General features: G+C 37.1%; 1 protein-coding gene and 1 pseudogene across 2 annotated transcripts; one reads left to right on the top strand and one right to left on the bottom strand.

The window, feature by feature from the left end:
• Window positions 1–1,669: 1,669 nt before the first annotated feature.
• Window positions 1,670–6,812, top strand: LOC131002704 (uncharacterized). Of its 2 annotated transcripts, none has more exons than XM_057929177.1 (6): window positions 1,670–1,933; window positions 2,048–2,627; window positions 2,766–3,499; window positions 3,592–3,681; window positions 5,226–5,999; window positions 6,325–6,812. In XM_057929177.1, exons 2-6 carry the CDS (start codon window positions 2,540–2,542, stop codon window positions 6,457–6,459), a joined length of 1,821 nt encoding a protein of 606 aa, XP_057785160.1. In that variant the 5' UTR covers window positions 1,670–1,933; window positions 2,048–2,539; the 3' UTR covers window positions 6,460–6,812. The 2 variants fall into 2 exon arrangements, with proteins under 2 accessions (XP_057785160.1, XP_057785161.1); XM_057929178.1 differs by having other exon boundaries at window positions 1,675–1,933; window positions 2,012–2,627.
• An 850-nt stretch (window positions 6,813–7,662) lies between these two features.
• Window positions 7,663–14,686, bottom strand: LOC131002703 (uncharacterized; annotated as a pseudogene).
• Between the last annotated feature and the right edge of the window lie 224 nt (window positions 14,687–14,910).

Below are 14,910 nucleotides of genomic sequence, written 5' to 3'. Positions count from 1 at the left end.
ATCTTGGACACGGCCTCTACTTCAACCCATTTTGATATGGCATATATAGCCATGAGTAAAAGAAATATTTCAAATCATTAATCGTAATATTCATAAAATTATTAAAAATATAATATGAAATTAAGAAGACATAAATTGAAAATTTAGAAAAAGAAAGAAAAAATATAATATGAAATTAAGAAAACATAAATTGAAAATTTAGAAAAAGAAAGAAAAAAATATAATATGAAATTAAAAGGCATAAATTGAGAATTTAGAAAATGAAAAAAAAAATGGTTAAGTAGTAGAAACATCCCAACGTTTACCTTGAAAACCAAATAGGTACCTAACATTTATAAATTGGGGCAAATAGATCCCTAGCGTTCATAGTCGTCAGGGTCTTATTTGTCCTAATTTTTGAACATGAGGAACCTTTTATCCCAATTTATAAGTGTTAAGAATCTAATTGCACAAAACATATCGTTAAACACCTATTTAATTTTCACTATTAATATTAGAAATGTATTTATTACTTAACCCTAAAAACAAAACAATAGTGATACTAAACACCTACCAATCCTAGAGGTCAACCGAACTGCATCAACCCAAATGGTAGTTTGCTTATTATACACCAATACATGATAAATTATAATCTTAAAGATTATATTATTATATGAATGTATGTTTATAGTGAATACGCCTTCATAGAAAATAAGGGCAACAACGTCCACTTTTAAATTCAATTCCAACCACACCAATAATCTGATGATAATGGATTATTTATCATTAAAAATATTATTCAGAGTATAATGCATTAGGATTTGATATCGTAATGATTGATCATCGTTTCAAGTGTAATTTCGACAAAAAATAACTAATATCACAGCTTTCGTGTGACAATGACATTTATGGTGCCATTTTTTTTAAATAGACCATAGATAAATAATTTATCAAAGTTCAGGACATAACAAATAAATCGAAGTTGAGACTAGAAATTAAAATTTGTTGATAATTCAAACTATAAATCATAATTAACCCTATAAAGTCTAGTATGAGATAAAAATTGAAACTTGGTGCAAGCTTGAGTTGTGTACTTATTTAATCTACACGAAAATTCTTGTGGGCGTATAGACGGATGCATCCATACGCAATAATTAAGTAAGCATTCATCATTGATTTCCAAGGGGAAAATAAGCGATGCAAACTCCTATCTGCAAACAGTGAGGTCTAGGTTTTGAACCTCCCCGCTCCCCGCTCCCCCAAATAAAAAAAAAGTAAGCATTCATTAAACTTTCAATTACAGATGATTAATTAGAATTGAGAAGGTCTTTTGTACAATTGATTTTGGGGAAGAGTGAGCGATGAGATTTGAATCCTGAATCTCATTGTTCGTAAACAGAAGTTCGCACCATTTGGTGTCCCTTTGGGGACAACAGTGACATGCTATTATGATTATAACTATATAAACTGGATGACGAAAAATTGAATGTTGTTAAACTGGTTCTTTATATAATATATAGATTATAATTTGATTAGGGTGGATCCTTTATTAGTATGCCTTTTTAAATAATTTGTATTTTTTGTGTGGCAAGGGGAGTATAATTTTTAAACCTTAACTTTCTTTGCCCAAAAAAAAAAAAAAAATCAAATTTGAAGTCACAATTATATCATAAATTTATTTGTCTACCCTAAGATTAACCTTTCTACATTCACATTTAAATCCATCGTTGATGAAATATTATCTTAATTTCGCCGCCTGCATTTTTCCTGCTTGCAAACCGTAAACTGCGAACACGCTGAACAACTGTGAATTCACAATCTTTCCGTTTTCTTCGTGCCAAAAATTCGACGTTATATAGTGTTTTGTGGTGAAGTTTTACTACTCGTAGTGTGGGCGATTGTTTGGAGGGGATAGGGTTTTGAACGATCCCTTTTTTGGGGATTTTTTTATGAGGTAGGGTTACTCATCTCTCTCTCGCTTGATATTTCATATTTGGATATTTGTGTGAATGAATTAGTTTTTTCTGTTCAGGGAAGTCTGATTCTGAGTATATTTATCTATTGACAGAATCTAGTTTTTGGGGAGATTTAAATTTAGGGTTTGCCTTCTCCGGTTCGGTGCATACCACATTCTGTTCACGGCTATCAGTTTATGGTATTGTGACATTTCAAGCGTGGAAAGATTGTGTATTGGAGATTTAATTGTGGATTTTGGAGTTCAATTTGCAGAGATAATGAGGGGTTGTTAAGTGTTGGAACGGAAAACTGTTAAGAATGGAGTGAAGTAGGAGGAATGTTCCTAACACATTGTTTATTGAATATTACATTTTGCTAAGGATTGTGGGACAGTTAAGCAGGGACGGTTGCATTCCTGGGGGTAGCGGAAAGTTTGGTTTCCAGGAGTTAATACACCGTCTAAAGGCATTGTTTTTCTTTGATTTTGCTTTTTTGTGGGTCTAAAGGGCTTTGCCTTCAAAAGGAATTATTGGGGATTATCAGGACTGTGTTGCGGTGTTGGAATTTATTCTTTCTAAGATTAACTAGATCATGTCTGGTGCTGATGGAAAGAACTGAGCCTGCATTAGTTCCAGAATGGTTGAGATGCACAGGAAATATTGCCGGAGGTGGCACCTCAGTCCATCTCTCAGGTAAAATATATGGGTGATCTTTCACACATGTACTGCACTTTTTTATTTATTTATCATCTGTTCGCAATTTTCGCTTACCCTCAAGTTGGGATGATTATAATCTGGTTTTGGTTCTTAATTTCCATTTTTTCATTTTAGATGCTGCTTCTTCTGTACACTCCACGCGAAGTAGGTCTTTTAGGAGCAATAATGAGAAGGAAAGCTCACATTATCTTCAGAGGAGTTCTTCGTCGAATTCTAGGCGTAGCTCAGGTATTAATGGCTCTGCGAAGCATCCGTATAGTAGTTTCTCAAGGAGCCACTGGGACAGAAACCGTGATAGAGAGAAGGAGAAGTCTATTTCCGAGGACATCTGGGAGCATGATACTTCTGACCCTTTGGCAAGTATATTAACTAGTAGAGTTGAGAGGAATGCCTTGAGGCGTTCTCAATCATTGGTTTCAAGAAAGACTGGTGAACCTTCACCTCGGAGAGTAGATAACAAGGACTCACCTATTAGTGGGAATGGTGTCCTTTCACGAGGGAGCAATCTAAACGTAATTCAGAAGTCTGTGTTTGAAAAGGATTTTCCATCCCTTGGGACTGAAGATAAGCAAGCTGTAGCTGGAATTAGGAGAGTCTCATCTCCTGGTTTGAGTTCCGCTGTTCAAAGTTTGCCCATGGGCAGCTCAGGGTTTCTTGGGGGTGAGAAATGGACTTCTGCTTTAGCAGAGGTGCCTGCTGCTGTTGCAAATAATGGTACAGGTCACTCTCCTGCTCAACAAAATGTTTCTACTTTTCCAAATTCATCTTCTGGGGTTTCCAGTACGGCAGGTCTTAATATGGCTGAGGCACTGTCACAGCCTGCAGCACGAGTTCATGCTAATCCCCAGGTAATAATTGAATGTTCCTTATGTGTGCATGTATTTATGTTTTTTGCTAGTGAACAAATATTAACTCCTAGTCTCTTCATTAAATATTGCAGCTACCTGATAAGAGTCAGAGACTTGAGGAGTTGACCATTAAGCAATTGAGACAATTAATTCCCATGACACCTTCAATGCCTAAACCATTGGTAAAAGGAGTGATTATACTACGCATTTTAGATAACGAGATGACAACTTGCAAAATTCACATTCACCTTGAACTTTCTAGTAGGTCTGCTAAGGCCTTCTAGTTTTATGCCCTTAATTTTACCCTTTTGTTTTAAACTAAAAGCACAAGGTGCTACTTTATTTATAGCCAAGGCAAAAGCATGTTTTGTCAAATCCTAATGATAGACAACAGGATATGAGGAACTTCCTCTCTTTATTAATTTACATGTCTAGCATGTGTCTGTTTTCAGCACAACTGTACCTGCCGTTGCAGACTATAGCAATGATAAATTGATGTAGGCACTCCTTTCTTGAGCACACAGCCTTAACCTTTTGTCTGTTAAATGAAGCAGTTAAAGTTGAAAGTAAAGAAGCATGAGAGGTCCTTAGTAAAAAAAAAATAGTTGGATGACATTTGTATCTGTTTCAGTTAAAAAGTTTGTGAGAGTTCTGTTACAGTTGAGTTTTCTTTTTCTTTCTTTGGCAGTAATGCATTAACAACAATAAGATACTAAAACTGGTACCAGTTCTCACTGCAGTAGTATCCTGTCGTATGACTCGCATATAGAGCTATACATTATTTATACTTCAAACTAATAGTGCCCCTGGTCAAATTATTTCATGTCATGCCTTTGTTGGCAGAGCTCATCCAATTCTCCTTTTCAGTTTTCAGTGATGACCTTGCTTTTCTTATGATAGTGTTGCCATTTGCCAGATTCTTTAAAGTTTGTTGTTGCTGGTACAACACAAATAGGGCCAATTCTGTGAAACTCTGATTGAATCAGTTATTTGTTCTCTGTAACCATCAGAATTCTCTGTGTAATTTATTATTATATTTAAGCGTGTGCTGTGAAATTGATGAACACAGTTTTTACTGTATGCTGACGAATTGGCTCTACTCTGAGAATGTAAAGTAACTGAGGGTAGTAACTACTAGTTTGATCAAGTTTGGGCAATATGTTAGTGAGATACAATATGAGGCTATGTCTGGACAGCATTGCTATTGCTATTCTACTCTTCTTTTCTTCTATTTTTCCATATCTCTTCTGGATCATTAGAACTACCAAACCTAAAAGAGTTTGTTCCCCTCATGCATGCAGTATATAGTTGTTGGATTTTTCATACAAAAATTAGTTCTTGGGCCATCAGAACTTCGTCACGCTTTGTACTTGCCCAACTAATGTTATTGATGCTGAGCATCCCATATCTCTTCTAATTTTGTACAAATTTATACTTGTGTATTCATATTTGCATCTAGTTCAAACTATGGGTTGCTTGAATATCAAACTATATCAAATAGCGGTCAGAAATTAATCTGTTCTATGTGGCGGATGGGCTATCTTGATCATATGTTGAGCTATATTTTCTCAATTCACAGTGAATGCATACTATTCCAATTGTCATTATTTCATTTCCTGACTTTGTATATATCTGCTACAATACGATGCATTGAATGGCAAGATGTATTGTTCTCTTTTGACTGATAGTATGAAGATTATGTGTTAAAATCAGCTATCCTTTTCAGGTTCCTGGCACTGCAGATAAATCAAAACAATCAAAGATTGCTATGAGAACTAATGAGATGACTGTGGCTCCCAAGGCTATTCATTCACAGCCCCATTCTTCTCATTCTGCTAATCAATCTCGTGCTGGACAAACCAGGTCTGATTCTGCTAGCAACCCTCATGTTGGAAAGTTTCTGGTTCTTAAACCAGGCCGTGAAAGTATCTCCGTTGGACCAAAGGATGTATGTTGTGCAACTGGTAATGCCAATGGAAAAGTAGCTAAAGAGGGCCAGCTCGCTATGGGTTCATGTACTGCGATCGCATCAACTAGTGCAAGCAATTCCATGGTTTCTGTTCTTGAAAACAAGTCTGCTGCTCTGTCCCTAGGTTCAAGATCCTCCGTGGACAAGAAATCGGCACAAAGCAGAAATGATTTCTTTAAAAACATGAGGATGAAATCCTCAGTCAGTGCTCCTGCCACTCACTCAGGTTCAGGTTTGGTTATTCTATCTCCCAGTGCAGAGACATCTGTAGAAAATTGTAAAGATGGCCATGCTGCTGCCACTCCTTGTGTTTTGGAGAATGGCAACCAGATGGGCTGTAATGGTGATAGATATGGCATTACGGAGAAGACCGGATGTCTTCCGGATGTCGGTGACAGTAGCTTGTCTTGTCATGGATCAATTTATCCAGATGAAGAAGAGGCTGCTTTTCTTCGTTCACTTGGCTGGGAGGAAAATGGTGGGGAAGATGAAGGATTGACCGAGGAAGAGATTAATGCTTTTTATCAGGAGGTGAGTGTGTGTTCCTTTCATTTGTTGTTAGTTTGTTGTATCACTACATTATCTCCTAGGGAATAGTGCATCTGCCTTAAACTCCCTGACACAACCCAAAATTGAAGAAAGCAATATAACAAAAAGGAAATGAATTTCTCACCCTCTCTGCATTCCATGGAGCCTCTACACTGCTCAGGTTGTTTATATATGCGATTCCGATGTCTCTTGAGTCTCGACATATCTTACATTGTTAAGATTCCCAAATTTTTTGTTAGCTCATCACAATGTATATCTTGATAAACCTAATTGCAAGTAATTAACCTCTGTTAAGCTTTTTATGCAGTACATGAAGCGGAGGCCATCCTTGGAAGCGTGTCAAAGCTCTGAGCCCAAGTACCCTTCAGCATCTAAACTTCCCAATGCTATTTCGGATGCGAGCTCTGACTCCAGCTCCTCTGAGTCGGAGCCTGAAACCTGATTCCAGGAACCACACTGAAAGTTATCTTGAGAATTCAATTTTGTTGGCAGAGTACTTTTTGCTCATTGCATTTGTTCTAGAGGAGAGCTAAGGTTTTTGCTTGATTAAGGATATTTGGCTGTGGATATTGGCAGAATGAGGAAGAAATCGTATAATAAATAGTTGGCACCATCTGATATTGGGAAAGACAGGATAGGGGATGCACTCTTGCATTTTGCATTGACAGTAGTTGGTAGGAGACTTGTTTTCGATATTTTCCTTTTTCTTTCTAGAGTGGGAAAAGAAGTTACCATGTTCCATTAATTTTACGCCAAGAAAAAGGAAATGAAAAGTGGGTTACAATTACAGATTTATTCTTTTGTTTGTTGTAGTTTTGCTCATTCTCTTCCATTCATCAAATCCAATCCGGTCCTTGAAAACATCAAGAATGCATGAATTTATATACATTTCCATTTTCTTTGCCTATATTTACCGTTTTCCTCTTGACCGCTCATCTTCATTTGTCACTGTTTTGCTACATCATTCTCATTAATCATTACACAATTTACATGTTATCTTATTCGTTTGGGTACTTAATTCTTGATCATTATAGTCACCATTTCTCCTCTTGGATCACCTTTCTTCTTCTTGTTGTTTTGTATTTTATGTTTTTTTTTTTTTGGGGGGGGGGGGGTTCTGAGTTGGATGAGTTGTATACTGTTACATCGCGAATAACATTTTTTTTTCAATCAAAAAGACGATCAGTAAAATCAGTAATACATCATACATACATAGAATTCCAAGATGGTAATTATCATAGTTGCCAATTAATAAATAGTAAGTGTTAAGATGATTTTTTTCCAAAGTGGGAATTATCACATATAGCCATTTTTGTTAAAAACATAAGTTTTACAGCCTTAATTTGTATAGATAAGTTATATAGTCATTTTAGGCTTAAAAGACTATAACACCCTTTGACTTTTTTGAAACTTCGAGTACTCGATGGTGTATTCGATGGCACCATCGTGTACACCATTGAGTAATGAAAAAAATGAAGATTTTCTACAACACTATCGAATAATCGAAGTACTCGATGGTGTACACGATGGCACCACGAGTACTCGATGGAGTACACGATGACGCCATCGAGTACAAAAAAATCAAAGTGTTATAGTCTTTTAAACTTAAAATGACTATATAACTTATGTTTTTATGAAAGAGGGCTATAATAAGATTTCCCTCAATGATTCTTATTTTAAAAAGGAAAGGAATTTTACAACAAGAACAAGTTGATTTAAGCCAAAAAAAAAAAGAGAGGAAAAACATAGACAAAGAAGAAAACTAAGAATAGACAAAGATGTTGTGCACAAAAAGTGGGACACTCGATCGCAAGTGAACAAGAGTGCTCTTCTAAGTCCTCACGAGTATCCCCTCAAGCTCTTAATCCTCGCACCAAACACATTTCATACGCGATGTGTGATAGCTTCTGCGTGGAGCATGCAACAGCAACACTATTCCAATAAATGAGGAGGCCACTGCAAAGAATTCAAATACAGATATCAAAACAACTGTTACACCTATAGTTTGTCAACAGATTCAACCTGATCAGCACAAATACACATTGCAGAACACCCGCAATGCCTGTCCATGCCGAACAACGTATCTTGTATTAATAAACCGACAGAAGCAGCCAGTGAAACAAAGGCGACAACATATGAAATAAAAAGCCAGAGCTTCAACCTGCAAATTCAGAGGCTAAAACAGCTGGAAAAACTAGATGTAGACGGAGCAGTCACATCAACCAAGGAAAACAAGACAATATGTTTTCAAGTTGCTCGACCTTCAAATTATTAGAAGCTCTTTAAGAGCTGCACTTGACACATTGTTTTTGTTATCAGAGAAGGCTCTTGGAAATATAAAACACGGCGTAAATTAGAAAGAAAAATGCAAATTATTTATCTCCATTAACATCTAAAAGCAAAGCATAGTGAATAAAAGTATAGTTGGAGAGAACAAATCATGGGAAAACGCTGGCTTTTATTCAGTAACCCATGCTTCAAAACATAATCAAGTTTGTGGAATACATAAATTAAGACTTGGTTTCATCAAAACCTTCAACAATCTCTAGCTAACAAAATGAAACGAAAAAAACTGGCTTTTATTCAGTAGACTGAGCTTCAAACAACATCATGAAAACTTCGTCGTGCTAGCACAAAAGGCAAGAACAAATAGAATTCAAACTAGGTTTCATTACAACCTTCAACAATTTCTACTTAACAAAATGGAAAAACTCGAAACCAAGTGAGAACGGCACACTCTTTGCAATCTATGTTTCTTATTGAAACTGTGAGTATAGTATCCGCATACAATTAGTTTATAGCTGAGGGATCAGGTAGTAAATATGCGAGAGTTCAGTTTTAGGTTGATAAAGTTAGTTATAACGCTCTGGCCGAATTCGCGGCTGTCACCAGAGAAATGGTTTCCGCTCTGGCGCATTGATTCCTCTGGACTTGATTCCTCTGGCGTCGATTTCTCTGACGTTGACTCCGCTGGCATATTGACTCCGCTGTCGTTTGATTCTGCTGGCTCTGACTTTCCTCTGACTTAGAAGCCAGCGCACTGCTCAACCGTCTCAGCGGTTATTTCTTTTTCTATAAATACCTAGATTAGTTATTGAGTTGTTACTTAAGAATTTCCATTACTGTAAACTAGTTGTGAGTGAGGATACATAGCAATCTTGATAGATTTGTAGGCTATACACTTCTTCTAGGTTTGAGAGTTCTCAATTGTAATTGTAAAGTTCTTGAGTGTTCATAGTGAAATAGAATGGATCGTTTCTTCTCCGTGGATGTAGGATTGAAAAATCCGAACCACATAAATTCCTTTCGTGTTCTTTTCTTTTATGTTCTTGCTGCGTTAATTGTCTTCCTGATCAATTCCACAACAAGTGGCGCCGTCTGTGGGAAGAGGAAGATCGACGCACACCAACTGTTTGAGTTTTGAATCGGAGGAAATCTGAATCGGAGGAGTTCGTGATCGGTGGAGGACTCGCAAATCTTTTCACTACTACATCGTGCTGAATCTCAAGACTGGAGATCAACCAAATGTCGATTGCTAAATTCGACACCGAGAAATTCACAGGGAAGAATGATTTCTCCCTGTGGAGAATGAAGATGAGGGCCGTTCTCATTCAACAGGGCCTTGATGATGTTCTGACCCAAGAAAAGGCACCTAAAGAAGGAGATGGGAAGGTGAAATTCGCTGAAATGCAAAAGAAGGTGCATAGCACTATCATCCTGCATCTGGGAGATAAAGTGCTAAGAGAGGTGTCAAAAGAAGACACTGCAGCTGCAGTATGGGCTAAACTGGAGAGCCTCTACATGACTAAGTCTCTGGCAAATCGGCTCTTCTTGAAGAAGAGGCTGTATTCCTTTAGAGTTTCAGAGGAGAAGAATCTCTCTGATCAACTGGATGAATTCAATAAAGTCATTGATAATTTGGCAGATATTGATGTAAAGCTAGAAGATGAAGACAAGGCAATCCAGCTCCTTAGTGCCCTGCCCAAATCCTATGACAACATGAGGGATGCCATGCTGTATGGGAGGGAGACTGCTATCTCCCTGGATGAAGTCATGAATGCCTTGAAATCTAGGGAGTTGCAAAAGGCATCTGATGGCAGGCAAGAAACCGCAAGTGAAAGCCTCAATGTCAAAGCAAAGTCCAACAAAGGAAAATTCAAGAAGCCTTTCAAAGAAAAGAAGGGAGGATCAGGAAAGAAGGAGGATGATGAGAAGGAAACCAAGAAATGCCACTACTGCAAGAAGCCAGGGCATATCAAGAAAGACTGCTACAACTGGAAAAGAAAACAAGCTCAAAAAGGCTCATCAGACACTGCAGACCTTGCTGAAAATTTCCAAGAAGCTGAAGCCTTGAACATCACATCTTCTAAAACTGAGAATAATTGGATATTAGATTCAGGGTGTTCTTTCCATATGTGTTCTAACTTGAATTGGTTTGTTGATTTGCAGATGAAGGACTTGGGATCTATAGTTTTGGGAAACAACCAAGTCTGCCCTGTCAAAGGTATTGGAGCAATCAAGTTAAAGCTACATGATAACTCTGTAAGGCTCCTAACTGAAGTTAGATATATTCCTAGTCTTAAAAGGAATTTGATATCCCTTGGATCACTACAAATGAAAGGCTATGAGTTTAAATCATGTGTTAATGATATATATGTCTTAAAGGAAGATAAAATTGTTTTGAAAGGAACCAGAAAACAGACTTTGTATCATTTAGTTGCTGAAACTATTGTTGGTGAGTCTGAAATTGCCTCCACTTGTGATATTGAATTGTGGCATGAAAGACTTGGGCATGTTAGTGAAAAAGGATTAATTGAACTAAAGAAACAGGGTATCTTGAGTTTATCTGCTGATGCAAAACTGAACAATTGTGATGCATGTGAATTAAGTAAAAGCAAGAAACTTCCATATCCTGTTGGCAAACATGTCTCATCTGCACCTCTTCAATATGTTCATTGTGATTTGTGGGGTCCATCCAAAACCACCACTATAGGTGGAGGAGTATATTTCATGTCTCTAATAGATGATTTCTCTAGGAAAGTCTGGGTTTACATTTTAAAACACAAGTCTGATGCCTTTGATAAATTTGTTGAGTGGTGTAGTGCTGTTGAGAATGAAAAGGAATGTAAGTTGAAATGCTTAAGGACTGACAATGGCTTAGAATTCACCTCTGAAAAATTTCAAGAATATTGTAAAGATAGGGAAATTAAAAGACATAAATCAGTACCTGGAAATCCCCAACAGAATGGGGTTGTAGAGAGAATGAATAGAACTCTCCTTGAGAGAGTTAGGTGTATGCTCTCTAGCTCAGGTTTGCCACCAAAATTTTGGGGAGAAGCAGTCACCACTGCTGCTTATCTTATAAATAGATGCCCTTCTAGTGCTATTGATTTTAAAACTCCTGAAGAACTGTGGACTGGTAGGGCTGCTGATTACTCAAACTTGAGAAAATTTGGATGCTTAGCATATATGCATGTTAGGCAGGATAAGTTGGAACCCCGAGCATTGAAATGTGTTATGGTGGGATATCCAACAGGGGTTAAAGGGTATAGGCTCTGGTGCATAGAATCTGGAAAGGGAAAACTTCTAGTCAGTAGAGATGTAGTGTTTAAAGAAAACATAATGCCTCTAAAAGAGCAATCTACTACTGAGTATACTAGTAAAGGAGTTGAAGTAAACACTGATAAAACTAGTGATAACACACCTATTAATGATGAAATGTCTAGAGTATCAGAAGTGACAGGTATAAAACAGGAGGAAGATGATCAACAAAAGGATAACACTGAGGATCTCAGTGATTATCATCTAGCTCGTGACAGAGCTAGGAGAATTACCAGACCTCCAGCCAGATACTCTGTAGCAGATCAAGTTAGCTTTGCTTTTTCAGTAGCTGAAGAGGTAAATTACAGAGAGCCTAAGTCCTATAAAGAAGCAATTCGGTGCTCTGAAAGCAAGCAATGGATCAAAGCTATGGAGGCGGAAATAGAGTCTTTATTGAAAAATAAGACTTGGATCTTGGTGGACAGACCCAAGAACCGGAAATGTGTAACATGTAGATGGTTATACAAGAAAAAAGTGGAGGTTCATAATGGTGCAGAGGTAATCAGGTATAAAGCCAGGTTAGTTGCTAGAGGTTTCTCTCAGCAAGAAGGTATAGATTTTAATGAAATCTTTTCTCCTGTTGTCAAACACTGTTCTATTAGACTTATACTTGCTCTAACTGCACACCGAGATTTAGAATTGCAACAGATGGATGTTAAAACAGCTTTTCTAAATGGTGAGTTAGAAGAAACTATATTCATGAATCAACCAGAGGGATTTGAAGTAGCTGGCTGTGAAGGTCAGGTATGTCTCTTGAAAAAGTCTTTGTATGGACTGAAGCAAAGTCCAAGACAGTGGAATAAAAGGTTTGATGAATTCATGATAAGTATAGGTTTCAAGAGAACATTGCATGATAGATGTGTATACTTGAAAGAAGTTGCTAAGTCTGTGGTTGTTTACTTACTCTTGTATGTTGATGATATGCTTATTGCTAGTAGTTCTAGTACTGAAATTGATAAAGTAAAGCAATCACTGAGTGCTGAATTTGATATGAAAGATCTAGGGACTGCTAGAAGAATTCTTGGTATGGATATCAAGAGAGATAGGAAAAATATGAAACTTATGCTTGTTCAATCTGATTACTTGAAGAAAGTATTGTTAAAATTCAATATGAATGAAGCAAAAGTTGCTCAGGTTCCTATAGCTCAACATGTTAAGCTGTCTAGTAGTCAATGTCCTGTTACTAGTGAAGAGCTTAATGAAATGAGTGTTATTCCTTATGCAAATGTGGTAGGAAGCATCATGTATTCTATGCTTTGTACTCGGCCTGATTTGGCTCATGCTGTTAGTCTTGTAAGTAGATTTATGGCAAATCCAGGAAAACCACATTGGCTTGCATTAAAAGGAGTTTTAAGATACCTTAAAGCTACTATGAATAAAGGAATTGTATTTCAAGGTGGAGCCACTGATTTAAATCAAGCTCTAGTTGGCTTTACTGATTCTGATTATGCAGGAAGTATAGATACAAGGAAGTCCCAATCTGGATATGTATTTACACTTTATGGAACAGCAGTGAGCTGGAAATCTACATTGCAATATGTAGTAGCTCTTTCCACTACAGAAGCTGAATTCATGGCTGTCACAGAGGCAGTGAAAGAAGGTATATGGTTAAGAGGTATGCTATCTAAGTTAGGTGTTAATCAACATGTAGTCTCTATTCTTTGTGATAATCAAAGTGCAATTCACCTTGTTAAATATCAATCTTTTCATGAGAGGTCTAAACATATAGATGTTAGATTTCATTTTGTTAGGGATTTAGTTGAAAAAGGTGAAATTATAATAGAGAAAGTGTCCACTGATGATAATGCTTCAGATATGCTTACCAAATCTTTACCAACTGTTAAGTTCCAAAAGTGTTGTTCTTTGATTGGTATGAGCTCTCTTGAGGAGAGCAAGGTTTATATCTAATCTGTGCAGGTACATGCAGGTAACTCAGCGTATTCTAATTGTATTAGATAATGTGGAGAATTGTGAGTATAGTATCCGCATACAATTAGTTTATAGCTGAGGGATCAGGTAGTAAATATGCGAGAGTTCAGTTTTAGGTTGATAAAGTTAGTTATAACGCTCTGGCCGAATTCGCAGCTGTCACCAGAGAAATGGTTTCCGCTCTGGCGCATTGATTCCTCTGGACTTGATTTCTCTGACGTTGACTCCGCTGGCATATTGACTCCGCTGTCGTTTGATTCTGCTGGCTCTGACTTTCCTCTGACTTAGAAGCCAGCGCGTTGCTCAACCGTCTCAGCGGTTATTTCTTTTTCTATAAATACCTAGATTAGTTATTGAGTTGTTACTTAAGAATTTCCATTAGTGTAAACTAGTTGCGAGTGGGGATACATAGCAATCTTGATAGATTTGTAGGCTATACACTTCTTCTAGGTTTGAGAGTTCTCAATTGTAATTGTAAAGTTCTTGAGTGTTCATAGTGAAATAGAGTGGATCGTTTCTTCTCCGTGGATGTAGGATTGAAAAATCCGAACCACGTAAATTCCTTTCGTGTTCTTTTCTTTTATGTTCTTGCTGCGTTAATTGTCTTCCTGATCAATTCCACAACAGAAACATCAAAATCATAGAGCTTCAAATAAAACATCACAGAATTTCAAAATCCCTAATAAATTAAGTAATATAAAGAAAACAGTTGATCATGTCATGGAATGCAATACTAACCTCCACTCACCCTCTTCGTAAGGCGAGTAATCGATATCTTCTCTTCTCACGCCATTGAACATCAAAGAGGCCAAAGAAGCAAAAATCCCTACCAAAATTAGCTAACAATGAATGCAACAGAATTGATTGAAAAACCGAACTTTAACATATAATTCCGCACGAAGTTACCTGGAAGGTAGTGGAAGAAGGGGATTTTGACGGAGCTGCAAACGACGGCGTCCACCCAGAACCACCAGCCAGCTCCGAACACCGCGCCGGCGACGCTGGGTCCGAAGACTGCCATCACTTGTCCCAACTCCATCTCAACTTAATACTGATCGAAGGCTTAATCTAAACTACTTGCAAAATTCTGACTGGCTTACTGTGATTTTCTGTATGAATTATGCGGCTCACAACTTGCAAAACTCTGTTTTTCTTAATAATAAATGTTGTTGTTGATTACTATGTATAATTAATAGATAAAGTAGGTTGATAAAAATTATTTAAATATTAAATATAAAGAGATAATATGTTGCTAGAAAAAAATGAGACATTTATAATGAAACATTACATTATGAAAAGTGGAATATTTGTAACAGGATGAAAAGAGTATTGAGTTTTTCATATTCCGTACTACTTTATTGTA

The sequence above is a fragment of the Salvia miltiorrhiza genome, unplaced genomic scaffold (assembly GCF_028751815.1).
Source record: "Salvia miltiorrhiza cultivar Shanhuang (shh) unplaced genomic scaffold, IMPLAD_Smil_shh fragScaff_scaffold_173, whole genome shotgun sequence".
NCBI classification, from domain to species: Eukaryota; Viridiplantae; Streptophyta; class Magnoliopsida; order Lamiales; family Lamiaceae; genus Salvia; species Salvia miltiorrhiza.
This window is presented reverse-complemented; position numbering and strand designations above follow the sequence as displayed.

Excerpts from the sequence above, each read along its gene's own strand:
- LOC131002704 (XM_057929177.1), top strand. The coding sequence starts at position 2,540 with ATGGAAAGAACTGAGCCTGCATTAGTTCCAGAATGGTTGAGATGCACA. Across the intron at positions 3,682-5,225 it reads CTTCAATGCCTAAACCATTG|GTTCCTGGCACTGCAGATAA; the intron begins GTAAAAGGAGTG and ends TATCCTTTTCAG. Across the intron at positions 6,000-6,324 it reads TTAATGCTTTTTATCAGGAG|TACATGAAGCGGAGGCCATC; the intron begins GTGAGTGTGTGT and ends CTTTTTATGCAG.